The sequence below is a fragment of the Corvus kubaryi genome, unplaced genomic scaffold (genome assembly GCF_017639235.1).
Source record: "Corvus kubaryi isolate FWS band 111438036 unplaced genomic scaffold, C.kubaryi_AGA036_p1.0 37387, whole genome shotgun sequence".
NCBI classification, from domain to species: domain Eukaryota; kingdom Metazoa; phylum Chordata; class Aves; order Passeriformes; family Corvidae; genus Corvus; species Corvus kubaryi.
Window position 1 is genome coordinate 11,535,710 of NW_024581129.1, and position 14,306 is coordinate 11,550,015.

Genomic DNA, 14,306 nt, shown 5'->3' on the forward strand with positions numbered 1-14,306 from the left:
GCCAGTGATGTGAAAATCACATTTTTGTCATTTCTCCCCACACAAAACCCTTCTAAGCTGAAACTACTTCAGAGCTCCTTCATGTGCCCCTGGTCCGTTTGGTGGCCTCGTCCTCTGCCTCACCTTGACACAGAAAGCTTTGCTGCCCAGTCTGGGGGGATACAGGGAATACTGTCAGTGAGATGGACATGCCAGCTAGAGACAGCTTCCACTGCAAGTGTCCAACATTTTTTCCATAATCAAACAATTTTCGTTTGCTCTCAGGTGTCACATAGACCAACAAAAGCAATCTTGTAATTACAGTGCTATCTTGAATACGAGGGCTAATGTAGCAAACAAGGTTTAACAATGCCCTTGATATTAAAAAAAAAAAACCTTGATATTAAAAAATCCCCTTGATCTTAAAAAAAACAACCCACCTTAATTTTTAGCCTTGTGTGAACAGTAACCACAGACTGGTCTCATTCTGCGTAACTACCTTATTTTTCAGATACATGTACAAACTTACTTTTTTTGAAAAGAGGACAATTGTTCTATTTTATTATCATGTATTTGCTCCTCCACAAAGCTAATCAGCTCAGGGAAAGCTGAGAAAGGAATGTCTCCATGGCATATGCAATCCTCCACCACCCACTACTGTGGGTCCTGGATGTGAGGTAGAGAAAAGGACCAAATTATCTGAACTAAACATTCCCACCTACCTAGAGACATCTTCAAGGACGGAGCAGAAATTACCATAGACAATAAGTCCTTAATTCTCCATGTCACTGAGCCAACATTTGCCAGATTATGAGGGATTCCTTTCATATGGAAATCCAGCAAATCACCTCCTGTGACAACTGTGCTCACTAAAGGGTTCAGCATGGAAGAGACAGACTGAATATCCCTGTCTCTGACTCTCTGCACAAACACAGGGCCACAGACTTGCAGAAGTCATATGCTTTTTCTTTTCCAAGAATGTATAACCACACATCATGATGGAAAAAAAAAAAAAAAAAGTAGAAAACAGTTCAGTAAAAGTACAAACTTCCAAGTGTACAGTGGATAATATTCAGCATTGTGAATTAGACATTTTCTTCCCAGCAAGAGTGCAGCATTTTGGGCAAATGTAAGTGTATCTAAGTTCTTATAAAGCATTCTAAAGCCTGGATGTTTCACTTCAAAGGGCAACCATCATAGCTGAATGCCTTCAGTTGTGCTGTCCTGTTTACTTAGTAAATGCAAATTCCTATTAAGGGATAATACATTAAAAATGAATTAATTTATTAAAGTACACCAAGTTCATGAGTGTGGGTTCTGTATCTCACCCCACAGCTGTGTGTGCTTTAGATTTGGGCACAGAAGTCTTCATTGCTGTCAGAGATATACATGAAATTCCAGGAGTAGCAGCGTGTTAGGTAATTGTTTTCCTTAAGACCTGGTCTGAAACTCAGGAAAATATGTGTAAAAGGCTTGTATATAATACATTAGCTCCTCTTTTGCATCCAAAGTATTGATGAGTAAGGGATTAAATTGATATATCAATTCTACTTAAATACTTGGTATCCAAGAACAACAGTCTTTAGAAATCACCCAACAAAGAAAATGGGCAATTCCCACTGGAAAAGAAAGGGAAGGAAAGTAGTTCACGTCAGCCCATGTTGGGTAAATGACTTGGTGATTCTTTGAGCTGGAAAGACAGTTTGAGAGTTCTTTGAGCAGGTTTGACACTGATCCCACACTCTGGAGCCTCTCTGGTAGGAGGAACTTCTATAAACCTCAGCCTTGGCAACCCTCCACATAAGGATGCAAACATGATTTAGAGATTTGAAATACTCAGCTCTGATAGGACCATAACAGAATCCCTCATGTCTTGTTCATCTACACTGGAGGGAAGAAAACATTACCCCTCTATGCCAATTTTTAAAGTCTGAGAATTTATTTTGAATATCATTATAATTTTAATTCTTTCCAGACAAATTTCATTCAAACAGTAAGAAAACACCTAGGAAGGGAAAATGATTCATTTAAAGGCAGACATGTTTCCCCCGAGTCCTTAGTAACATGCAGGAGGAATTGCATGTACTATTATTTTACATGCTTTAATGCCATGACTATTATTTTTAAAGCAATGGGAACTGGTATATTTCCTCAGTTTTTTGGGGTTTTTGTTCCTGATTAGCTGGTATTGCTGCAATGCTAAGCAAAGACTTTAAATCTATATCTGCAAAAAATAATTTAAAAAATTAATTTTGGTTTAGTTGTAGGGCTGCATTTTGCCTCCATCCTACATCCCATTCCCGCAGGATCTTTGCCTGTGTCCCAGTGCCTCACAAAACAAAGTCCAACAGGTCACCTACGATGGCATTAATTGGCCCAGATGCAAGGGCCTGAATACACAAGGCTCAGGCTGTATTAAATTATTGTTATATTTAAGCCAGCTACTGAAGTAACTGGCAAGTTTACAACACTGATAAATAAAACATGTTGCTAATAATAATATTATTATTATATCAATATTCAACAGAAATCTTGACAACTGAGGGGAAAATATGGACAAACACACACATTAAGCAATTTCTAAAGATGAAAATATGACTGTTTCAACCTGGTATTGACTTCTGAGTACATTTTTATCACCCTTTTTCCAAAGCTGTAATCACTTATTGTCAGTGTTTTACATTGCTTTTTTTCATCCTTCTATGTAAACCACATCTCTTTCTTAAAACAAAAGAGTTGTAAAGAAATCCTAACCTGACAACTGTGACCAAAGTTAACCCTTGCTCCTTAAAAAGAATGGTTTACATTTATATTATGATAATGCTAACGTTTTTACTGTGATAGTAACATAGAAATGTTATTTCGGAATTAGTGACACTTATATTCTTGTTAAAATAACAAACATTTCTTTTTCTTTTACAGGATATTGAAATTCCACTTAAACAAATGTGTGCAATGTAAACACAAAATAAAATGTAAAAGGAACTCTCCCAAACCTTCTGTAAAAGAAAATAAAGTATATAAAATTAAACTGGACAATTTTCATTTTTGCACCCTCCTGAATACACTTGTCATAGGTAAGCACAAACATGGATGAAAATATTTCCAAAGAGGAAGGAACACATGCTCAGATATTATCTGGGAAAAAAATGCATTGAAATTCCTCTGTGATGAATAGACTTTTTTTTTTTCCCTCTCCTCAGGGTGACCTCTACCTTCAGAATATGATGGTTTTATTATGATTAATAAATTTCATTTCCACAGAGGAAAGGAACAGTGTCAGCTTAAACTTAAAGCAAGTGGGTTTCTTTTTAAATGCTAATTTTTAAACACGCCCTTGCATGACACCAAATTTAGAAGCTCAGAAGGTTAGCAGAATAGATTCTGCTTTCCAGGCTGAAAATAGTAAGAAGGATTTAAACTATATTGTCACCCTGCAAATCAGTAAGCTGCTTCAGCCACACACACACACTGCTTCATTTACTCACTGTTATGCCAGCGTGCTCACTTCTCATTACAATTAGCAGCATTTAAATGCTTTGTGATAATTTACACTGCAAATTGTCACTCTAGGTAAACAACTTACTAAAATTTAGGACATGCCAATGGTAGGGTTTTGAATAAATTAATAGTCAATGCAATTCTCTGTGCATTTTATAGAATGATAAAACAATGTATCCAAACCAATACACACCAATTCTTGCTAAGAACACAGCTGATGAGCAATTTTGATGCATCACTAACTAGAACAAGGTATGTTCCTCTATTTTCCACTATATCTGGGACAAGTATGCAGGACTTGTATCATGGGAAAAAGTACGTTTGCTGGCATTTTGTTATCATACTGACACAGGTTCTTAAATAGCTGGACTAACAACTTACTGGGAAATAAGTGAGAAAAAAACCCCAGTGTAGCCATGCTAACTTCTGTAAATATAGCCATAAACTATCCACCAATATATGGTATGTTCTTCTTTACTTATGCTGTGCCTCAATCTCTTCAACCATTTTCAGCAGAGGGTTTAAAAATGCTAAAATACTACATAAAAGGACAATTTGTTGTTCACTGATCAAATTAAAAAAAAAAAAAAAGATATAATTAAAAAAAGAAAACTGTGGTATTTATTTTATCAGGGCCTTTGAAAGGGAATCTCTAAGTTATCAGTAGTAGGTATTGTTGAAGTCTCTAAAAATTGGGTAATTCTGTGCCTCTCTAACCATAATTGCCATTTCAGGATTTTAAAATCTTTAGTATTACTGCTGTATTTCCATACACATCTGGGACAGACAGTGGAGCTCTGATACTGGAGCCATTTCAAAGCTCCTAAATAACATATACACTATAGGGCTTAATAGCATAATTAATAAGGAAAAATTCACCACATAAAATATGAACCAAGTTTTTTTTTTTTCCTCAAGTGATTTGAGAACTATAGCAGGAGGATTTTAAAGAATTTGATGCACATATTTTACTTATCATTATCAACTCCCCCCTATTTTTTCAAGTCTACATATTGCTGGAGGAACTACAGAAAATTTTGAACCTGCTTAAGAACTATAAAGAGAGAAGTTGAAAATTGGGCAGTACTTCAGGTAAATCAACTCTGACCTCAGCCATATTACAAGCAAAGCCTATGTACCACAGGAAAGCTCATCTTTCTAACTTTCCCCCAATATTATCCATTCTTTACCTGCTTTGATTGTAATTGAACAATCAAGCAATAAAATTACTTCTGGAAGGAATACAAGGAAAGCAAGGGTTGCCCGGCCTTAACCATATAAATGATTCCAATAACTAACTCCGTACTCTTCCTCTTGGTCACAGAACTATGATGATACCAAGAGAGATGACATGAGCAGTACAGCTCCTCCCTATGCACCTCAGTCACAAACCCCGCTGCTGAGCAATATTTTAGGCTCACTGGGTCAAATCTGTGCAGCAGTGGTAGCCCTTCAACTTAAAATTCATCCCACTGCAGTAGGATGGTGTCTGCTTGTGGTGCTCAACGAACGTGCAACCAATTAATTAACTTCATTTTAGATATTAACACCAAGTGACTTTGGGCATTTCAGTTACCTCAATGACCAACAAGTCTCTCTCACTACCTCAGAAGGCAGTGGACAAAGATGTCTCTGAAGTTTTTACTTAAGATCCAGGAAATTTAATTCTGCTGACAAAAACAGTTTCCAGGCATTTTCCTTGATTGGAAAGGTCAAGAATGCTGAAATTCTCTATGCCAAGTTTTGAATGCACACTATCAAACACTGAGGTCTCTGTACAAGGGAGGACCATAACATACTTTATTCATAGCATCTTCCTCTTCCATGACCTATAATGTGCTACAGATTTGTGATGTGGAGCAGAGAAAGAATTGGGAAGTGACAGGCAGCACAACAGAGTGAAACTTCAAGGTGTACTGCAGGGCTGAACTGCTGCATGCCCGGAGAGCCAGAAGGGATTTCCTATCACTATAGTACTAACACATTCCTAGGTTTTCACAGAAATAAGAAACTTGACCAGGGTCTACCATAGGTAGAGGGCAATAATGAAAGGTTTCCGTGAAAGGATCTTCATAAATATGTCATTGATGAAATATTAAATGCACTGTTTACTTTTTCCTGCAGGTTGGAGAAAGGAGTAAGTTGAGAAGCCTATGCAGACTTTTCTGTATGTAGAGATGAATTTCCAATTCTTGGCTGTTTACTTATGCATGTCACATCTCAGTTTGGCCAGTTAATTTCCTTGCTAATTGACAGGCATGTTTTGCAGAAGTTTCACTGATGCTCAGACGTGGTTTTAATTTTGCTTCTGTTTGCCAGCCTGTGTCCTCTTTTAAAATTTGCAAGATGTTTGCAGCCAGCCAAAGCTGAGCTGCCACCTTCTAAAACATTTAAACAAACATGATTGATACCAGTTAATTTGCAGAAACCCAGAAGGGTAACAAACAGCAGCACAGGTGACTTTTCCTGAACTGATGCTGGGTAACTGCCATGGAGCAATCCCAGGCACAGATCTCAACTTAAGAGCTCTCACTCAGTTTCAGTCTTGCTGTCTGGATTTACACCAGGGTGGGAATTGAAGTTGATGCCTAGTCAAAAGTCTAACAGAATTCTATGCTATCACCACCACCTTTCTGTGTAGCTTCTATCCAAGAAACTTAGATTTTATATAAACTTTCTTTAAAAAGCCACTAGAGAATCTGAGGCTTGTCATCAGGTGACACCTGAACCCAGCTCTATTCCAATGAAAACAAAGCTTTTCTTAGGTCTGTAAAGCATTTTCTTATTACTATTGCTCTTATATTTAGGGACAATAAAGTTTGAAGAAATAATAAATATACTGGGTACTTTATTTATTAAATTTTAAAGCAGCCTTTTGTGTTCACGTATAAAGTTCTGCAGCCTGCAACCACAGCATTGTTTTATGTTTATTTGCAATACGATAATCTCAAGATATTAAAACTGAATCCTTGCTCATTTAATGGAGTTGTATATAGGCATCCATACCTGCACACACAAACAAACCATCTTTCACGTGCACTATTTTTAGTCTATCAGAGAAAAACCAATCTAATTGCTTCATTAAAAACCATCACAGGAGATGCACACGTGCTTATAGGCACTTGTTGAGGACAAACGCAGATTATTCACTATTTCTGTTATCAAAGGAGCTTCACATTGCAAATCCTCCATTTACAAATCACAGGACCTCAGCTTTCCTTAATCTTGTCATGTTGTCACATTTGAGCAGCCATGTGAACTGACCTAGAACCGCGAGCACCGGGCGGGCAAGCTGTCACACAGATAATGACAGGGACGCCAGCGAGGCCTGCCAGTGCTTCCACTGGGTGACAAAAAGGAATTAATCAAACCTCATGAAAGGAGAACAGAAGATAATCAAAGTGTTTACTGATTTTTATCAACTGATCCAATAGCTGAACATCTTCAGTACACAACTACCCAGAGCAGTAAAAGCTGTAACAAATGGAATTCCATATAAGCAACTATTTATAGCAGCAGTAAATGCAAGTTTAAACTGCCAACATAAAGGACACTTGAATTTATAGAAGAAGTTTAATTTTGTGCATTAGTGCAACATTTCCTAGTCTTTCCAGAGCAAAAACTTCAGTATCTGCTATTTTTCACAGGGAGCAGCAGTACAGCCTTAAATAAATACTAGCACAAAGACCATACAGATGCTCCTTCATCTTCATTTTTTATTTGATTAGCAGAAGAGCATAACATAATAATAAAAGCATCTCATAGAAAATGGTTATTTCCCCAAATTGCTTCATGAAATGAAGTCAAATCCATTGGCAGCAATAGTAAAAGGGAAGAACCTCTCTCAACTGAGCATATGTCTTCACACAGTAATTCTAACAGGCTGAAGGAAGCACCTCTGAAGCTGCATTCTTCCAAAACAGCCTGGATTGGACTCTTTCAAATTCCTTTGTAAGGCTATGATCTGATCTCTAATATCTCCTACCAGACACATGAAGAGGTCAATGAGATGTGCAAGTTCATATGGCAAAATATTGACCAGCTGCAATTATTTATGTACCCTGGCAGAGGTAGGTTTGCCACAACAGACACACTGTAGCCATTCTAAGCACTTCATCAAATATTAATTTGTTTGAAATAATTATCTCCATATTTGCCATTGTTCAATGAATTAAATCTGTGGCAGTGTTAGTGCTGACAGGTTAATGATAGTATACAGGAAAATTGCAATGACTGGAGAAATTGCATTTGTTAAAAATGGCCAATATTCTCTTCAAATATTTCAATAGCACAAACCCCACAGTTTGCTTATTGAAGCTGCTTGCTTTTATTCAACATCTTTCCTGGAGTTATAAAGTTAAACCTTTCAGAATGTTTAATCTGTTTTGGAGACTGTATCTTTCTCCAAATGGAGGTCAATAACTTAATTTAAGGCTGTCAACTTCTAAAGCTTTATAGAGCATTTCGTTTGCTTGCATGCAGACACACATACACACACACAGAGAATCCTTCCTCCTGGGACTGATTCTGCTCAAAAATGTAAATAAATACAGTCACAATTGGACAGATGTTATATCCACTTCCACCACACTTCATTCCAAATTCAGCTTTATATATAACCCTTGCCTCTCTCCGTTATTTCAAAATCATAAACTGCAAATACACTTGGGAGAAAAATAATACCAAGCATGCATCAGCACTGGATTTTTTTGCTTCTACATAAAGGCTGGATAACAGTTAAAAACTGGAAAAAGAGAGAGAGTAATATAAATATAAAATAATAACCCTGTCCCATTTTTACACAAAAAATATAAAATGTCATTTGCAGGTACATCTGAGAATGCACTTGCAAAAGACACTAAAAATGCTTTTTCTTTACAAACTATGAATTTTGATGATATGAAACCTAAAAAAGAAAAAAATAGCTTGAGCACTGATTTGAAAAATTCACTAAGAATGCTACAGCTGCAAAATGAACAATGTTCTGCAACCAACATGTAAATAAATCATGGGTTTATTCTGGGTCTTATTCTGATTTATCCAGAGAGTGATAGGGCAGACACCCATTGCCCCCATCAGACAAGAACCTCAGGATTAATTCTCCCCTAGTGGAACTATTGTCAGGAATTTGTTAGAGGAATGCCCTCAGAGATCCTTGTTAAAATTCCATCATCAAACCACCAGGAGTTTTCTGATAGTTTCCCTGTCTCTGTTCTAGTTCAAATCTGTTTGCAAACCCTTTAATCATGTCTGCCAGAGAAGATCTATCCCAGAAGTGCAGAACTTCTTTTCTGAACAGTAATTATTTTCAGCCTCAGAATGCACTGGATGCAATCAAGAGTGAAATGTTTTTTAAATTTCCCATGGAAGGATCCCTCTGTCAGATATCTGAGGAGGTTTCCTTTCTGTAATGTGCATTCAAGAAAGGACATGGATACACAAATGGAAATGTATACATGGAGACAAATTACTCATTAACACATTTATCTACTCAAGATTACTTTATTCCCAAATCCAAAAAAGATATCATGTGGCTGAGGGCTAAGTATCCTCTGGCAGGAATGATGAAGGATTAAGAAGAAAAGAGTGAATATTACCAGCAGAACCACCCAAGACCTCCCATTTCCATACTGAAGATCAAGTTCCAACCAAGGCTCTGCTTGTTATACTACTATTTGGAATCCACAAATACACACATTCTTTACAGGGAAGCAATACAAACATACATATACTCACATTTCAAACATTGAGCATGTTATAAGTATCTTCACTTGATATCAACTTTACAAACACAGTAGAATTACTATCAGTGAGCTCAGAAGCACTAAAAAAGCACTATAAAATCACACTGCAGGTGTTTTGCATGCATCTGAAAAACCACAGGAAGGTTAGCTTTGGTTCTAAAAGTATCTCTATGTTTGCTCCATGTATTAAAACATAAAACATCAGATAATAAAATAGTTGGAAGTCAACTTACAAATTCAAAAGACCAAATTCAACTTTGGCAATCTGACTCACTCAGGAATATGGGTGGGAGAATTGCTTTCTCATGCAGCCAAAAGTCATTTAAGTTCTACTACTGAAACTTAGTTATATAAGAAGCAGCAGGTACAGGCTTTCATCAGCTTTCTCCTTCATATCTTAGTGCAAAAAAAGGCACCTACAGTCACCTGTGATGAATGTGTTTATCATATGCTCAAAAACATGCCTAGCAAAAATACCTTATTGTTGAATCAATTCAACAGAAGTAATCAACTGGTAAACTGAAAAGTTTTAATAAATACATACAGAGATCCATTTCCTTTTGTGTAAAGTTCACAGAATGTACCAATAAATGAAAGTGTTATATTTTTGACTGGAATTCTAAAGAAGCAATGTATGGAATATCTATAGTAAAGTCTTGGGCACTTAAATTGTGCCTTAATTGAGAGAGAAAAATTTCTTTATTAGAGCAATAATTATCACTTAGAAGGGTTCACTTTGCAAAACTGGTCCCACAGACCCCACATCTAACTCAAGAATTCCAAGTTTAAAATTTGCTAAAATAAATATATTTATTCTTACTTAGCAAAGCTTAGATTCACAAATTAGTAGCCTCCCTACTATGGCTCACTTCAATGAAGAGCTGAGCAGGAAGCTCAAGTGAAATAACAAAAGCCAAAATCCAAGCTGAGTGATCTAAAGAATGTGACAAATGTTGGCTTCTCAAAATGTATTTTCTTCATAATTTATAGGACTTGGAAAAATCTACGTTAAATGAGGTTTCACTACAGAAGAACTTTTCAGATTACCACCAAAAATGCTACAGCTAGCATAGAGATTACGACAATTTTAGCATATTTTGCGTTTAGCTGTGATCATCTTTTCCATAAACAAATGCTCTTTATTTGTCTCTATGTAGATCATCATGGCATAACCAGAAATCTCGTCACCTTTCATTTATTTCTGCTAATATAAAACTCTATGAGCAAAAACTTCTTAATACCAACATTTGATTTCACACTATATACCCTTTCATCCTTCAATATGAGAAGCTTCTAAGAACTTGATTTTTTGCACAACATTATTGGCAGAATATGTCCCGGCAACGTTACTATTTATTTTTGCCTTTTTTGTTTTCTTATGCAGTAACACAATATCATCCTTACCTGAATTAAGACTAAGCTTGTTCAAACTCTATTGATTAAAAGAGACAAAACCTCTTGACATATTCAGTATATTTATAAAATGTAAATAAACCTTTTAAAAACATTTTTCATTCTTCTGTACCCATGGCTTACAACATGATAGTATATCAAGACTTTTTACTTACTAGAGAGCGATCCTCTGAAGGCACAGACCCTCTCTCCCACTATCTCATCCATAGGATAGACTTTGTGAGTGCTTTAGGGTCTGCAATACCCTTATGGGCATCATTTGCCCCCAAGGAGTTGAAAAGAAAATTGTTACATCTATAGCACTTACAATGTCCTACACACATCTAAGCCTTTGCTCTTTTCATAAGTTCTGTTTGGTTTGACTTTTGAAAGTCACAGTCCTGAAGCTTTTATTAGAAGGTTTAACATAGCCTTACACACTAGGCCATACGATATTTAAACTGGAAATAAAACACCAAAGTCAGCAAAATAACCTAATGGCTTTTATATGGCAGAACCTATAGGCTGAAGCTATAAATTCATTAAACTATTCCAAAGATTTATACTATGGACTTTCCTATGCTTTGTCTTACGATTAAATGCAGCATGTGAAAAAGGATATTGAGACCTGGATGGATGCATCAAGAAGTATCAATGATTGTTACCTGCAGAGGTGTTACAAGAAATTTCATCTGCTGCAACGAAGACGAATTGATTTCTGCAAGAGAAGATAAAATTCACAATACTGCTTGCTGACTCGGAAATGTGCTAGCTGCCAATTGACTTGATGTTTACAGATGGGGTAGGGAAAGGGTGCTTAATTTTAATGAATGTAGCAAGAAAAAGTGTTGAGTACTATAGAGTTTATAAGGATCATGAGGTAGACATGCTGGGATCTTTTAAATGAAATAATGGTGACATTTGGATATGGACTATGTACAAACTCTTGCATTGGAAGCTTCATGTTTAGTGTTACAGATATGTCAATATATTTATGAAGTCTAATAAAAATAAAACAATATATTGATATAGCTATTAAAGGGCACTACTGCAAAATATGTAAAAAGCGCTTTTGAAAAAAAATTAAATTACAATTTACTTTGTGCATCTGAAAGGAGGATATTAAATTAAAATATTTTGCTTTTTCTTCATCTAATATGACTGCAATCAGAAAATTAATTTTCTGCTATTTATTAAAAAAAATGACATAGTATATTCTCATATACTGTCATCCAATTACATAGAAAAGTCTTTTGCAGAATCTTAGGTGAATAAGCTAGAGAAATGAGTAATTTAATATAAACCTTCTCTTGCAAAATTCTTTTTTAAACCAGGTAATACAAAAAGAGAAACTCTAAATGCACTACTATTTCAAAATATCGAAAACTCCATTGTGGCACAAATCCTGGTTTGTCCTTTCTGAAGTCTAGGCAAACAGGATTTGGGTTAGTGGAAACCATGTTTAGGATTAACATCAAATGATTCCTTTATATGCATATACACAGCTTCCTCGGAGTATTTTGGTGTGGTGCAGGATTAATGCACCCGGGTGAAGAGTTAACACTTGGGTGTGGTTTCCTCCCAGCTGCACACAGCTCCTCCAGCCTGCACAGCAAAAACCTGACACTGATGCTTTGCACAGCTTTAATGCAAGAGTCTAACAACCAGGAGCCAAAGGATGCAGGCTAAGGACTGCCTGGAAAAACAGCTCTGCAAGCATTAAGTACTGAGGATCCTACTGAAAACCATGCAGGAGCAAACGTCCCTTAGGGGCAACAAAACCTTGAGGAGTTAAGCCCTAAGGGAACAAAATCTATTTCTATTACTTCACCTCCAATGTATCAAGAGATTTGAAATTCTCATTTAGAAATCTGTGAACTTTTTACTTAGAGGTTCATGTTCTAGGGGGGGAAAAAATTAAATGCAGCACAAAACAAGGAATCTGCAATCTGTACTGTAGGGACAGGATTGCTAAAGTCCAAAAGCAGATCATTGTCTCTGCCCTACCAGAAATGCAGACACTGTTAGTGTGAACTTAGTGCTCAAATTGTACATTCAGTTTCAACTGATGTTAAATTGGTAGTTTTGCTCTTTATTTTGTCATCTGCAACAGTTTCAGGAGCTAATGAGATTTACCTAACAAGTAATGCTAAATTTAAAAAACCAAAGGGGGATAAATTTCACATTATAAATACAGAGCTATTTACTCACTGTATTTACTGCTACCACCTCTGTGATAATTATACAGACAGAAAAAGTTAGATGCTTGCCTAAAAGGGATTGAGCCAGCAGCAAACAGACTTACCAGCTACTGTTTAATAGAAAATCCTTCTGACTCATTTCTATGAAGCTCTTAAATTGCCCTCTCATCTAAATGAAAAGACCTCTTTTCCTTAAAAACTGCCTCTAAAGTGGTTACTGAGAATCTCCTTTTGTATATCTCTGCTCAGTACAGTGGAACACTTAGCCACAGATTCTCTATCTTCAGATGTTAAAGTACAGAATTATCTGCAAGGGTAATATGCTGGTTTAGTACCTCCAGAAACACCCCAGAACACTAACTGCAATTTGTCCTTTGGAATGAAAAATATTATTGAAACTGTTCTGAAATCTTACTCTTTTTTAACCAACTCTTTGCTATTTACAGGGAGAAAACTAATTTTGAAAAAAATTAACCCAAAGTGATATCTAGTTTAGAAACAACTACTAGAAGCATCTCTTGTTGAACTGCTTCATACAAAGATACTATTTGGCTTTTGTAAAATTAATTTCACAACTCCACACATAACTTTCAAAAGTAGAAAGTTAGATATCAGTCAGCACAGCAACTGTGAGAATGAAAAGACTAGAGGCTGGAGTCCAATAAGCCAGCAATATTTTATAACTAATTAGGTGGTTTTTGTAGCAATTACTAGAAATTCTTAAGCGCTTCGATGGCTTTAATGTTCTTATAGTGGCAGTGGTTTTTTATTTAGCTAAATTCCATAATGTTTCCATAGACCTAGAGAGCAAAGTGCTCATCACAAGGTATCACACCTGATGGCTAAAGCAGGGGTTAGCCCTTTGTGTGGATAAGCCCAGTCTGCAAAGGGAGTCCTCTGGAGTGAAGCTGGCTCTGTGGTGCATCAGATTCCTTCTGCCCTAAGGTAGGTGGAGAGCAGAGGTGGAAAAGGACAGTTCACCTTGCCCAGTCCTCTGCAAATGTGGAGTGTTCCCTTTAAAGCCCAATTTTCTGCACTAACTCTATCGAGCATACGAGGCTTAAAAATCTCACAAGGAAGAGATGATGAAAATTCATGATGCATTTTAGGTTGGTTTAGTGTTCCTCATCGCTGCTACACTTTTAATGATTCAAAAAGGTGCAGGAATTCTACGGGACCCAACTTTATTATACAATAAGCCCTGCTCAATTAAGATACAGAATCACTTCCATAATTTAATTTGTGTATTAACAGTGAAAGTATAGAACTAAATTTTTACTGTTCACTGGTTAATATTTCAGATGTAAAAGAACATAGATTTAAACAACAGAAACCTTTTTTTTTTTTAAATAAAATTTTAAAAGTTGTTACTGGCTGTGAGATAGGGAAAAAAAAAAACCCAAACAAAACCTGAAAGGATAACATGACAAATACATTGACCTGAATGTACAGTTGGATATATTCAACCTGCCAGATCCTCACACCCTGA

At 36.3% G+C, this 14,306-nt stretch overlaps 1 protein-coding gene across 28 annotated transcripts in view; it reads right to left on the reverse strand.

Moving 5' to 3' along the window:
• Positions 1-14,306, reverse strand: part of RBFOX1 (RNA binding fox-1 homolog 1) — a 1,110,759-nt gene that overhangs the window by 4,388 nt on the left and 1,092,065 nt on the right. For 5 of the 28 annotated variants that reach the window (XM_042037785.1, XM_042037782.1, XM_042037776.1 and 2 more), the window contains one exon: positions 11,282-11,334. The exons of the other annotated variants lie outside the window; for them this stretch is intronic. In XM_042037785.1, coding sequence (XP_041893719.1) covers positions 11,282-11,334 — 53 coding nt within the window. The remainder of the gene's footprint in view (positions 1-11,281; positions 11,335-14,306) is intronic. 28 annotated transcript variants of the gene reach the window in all.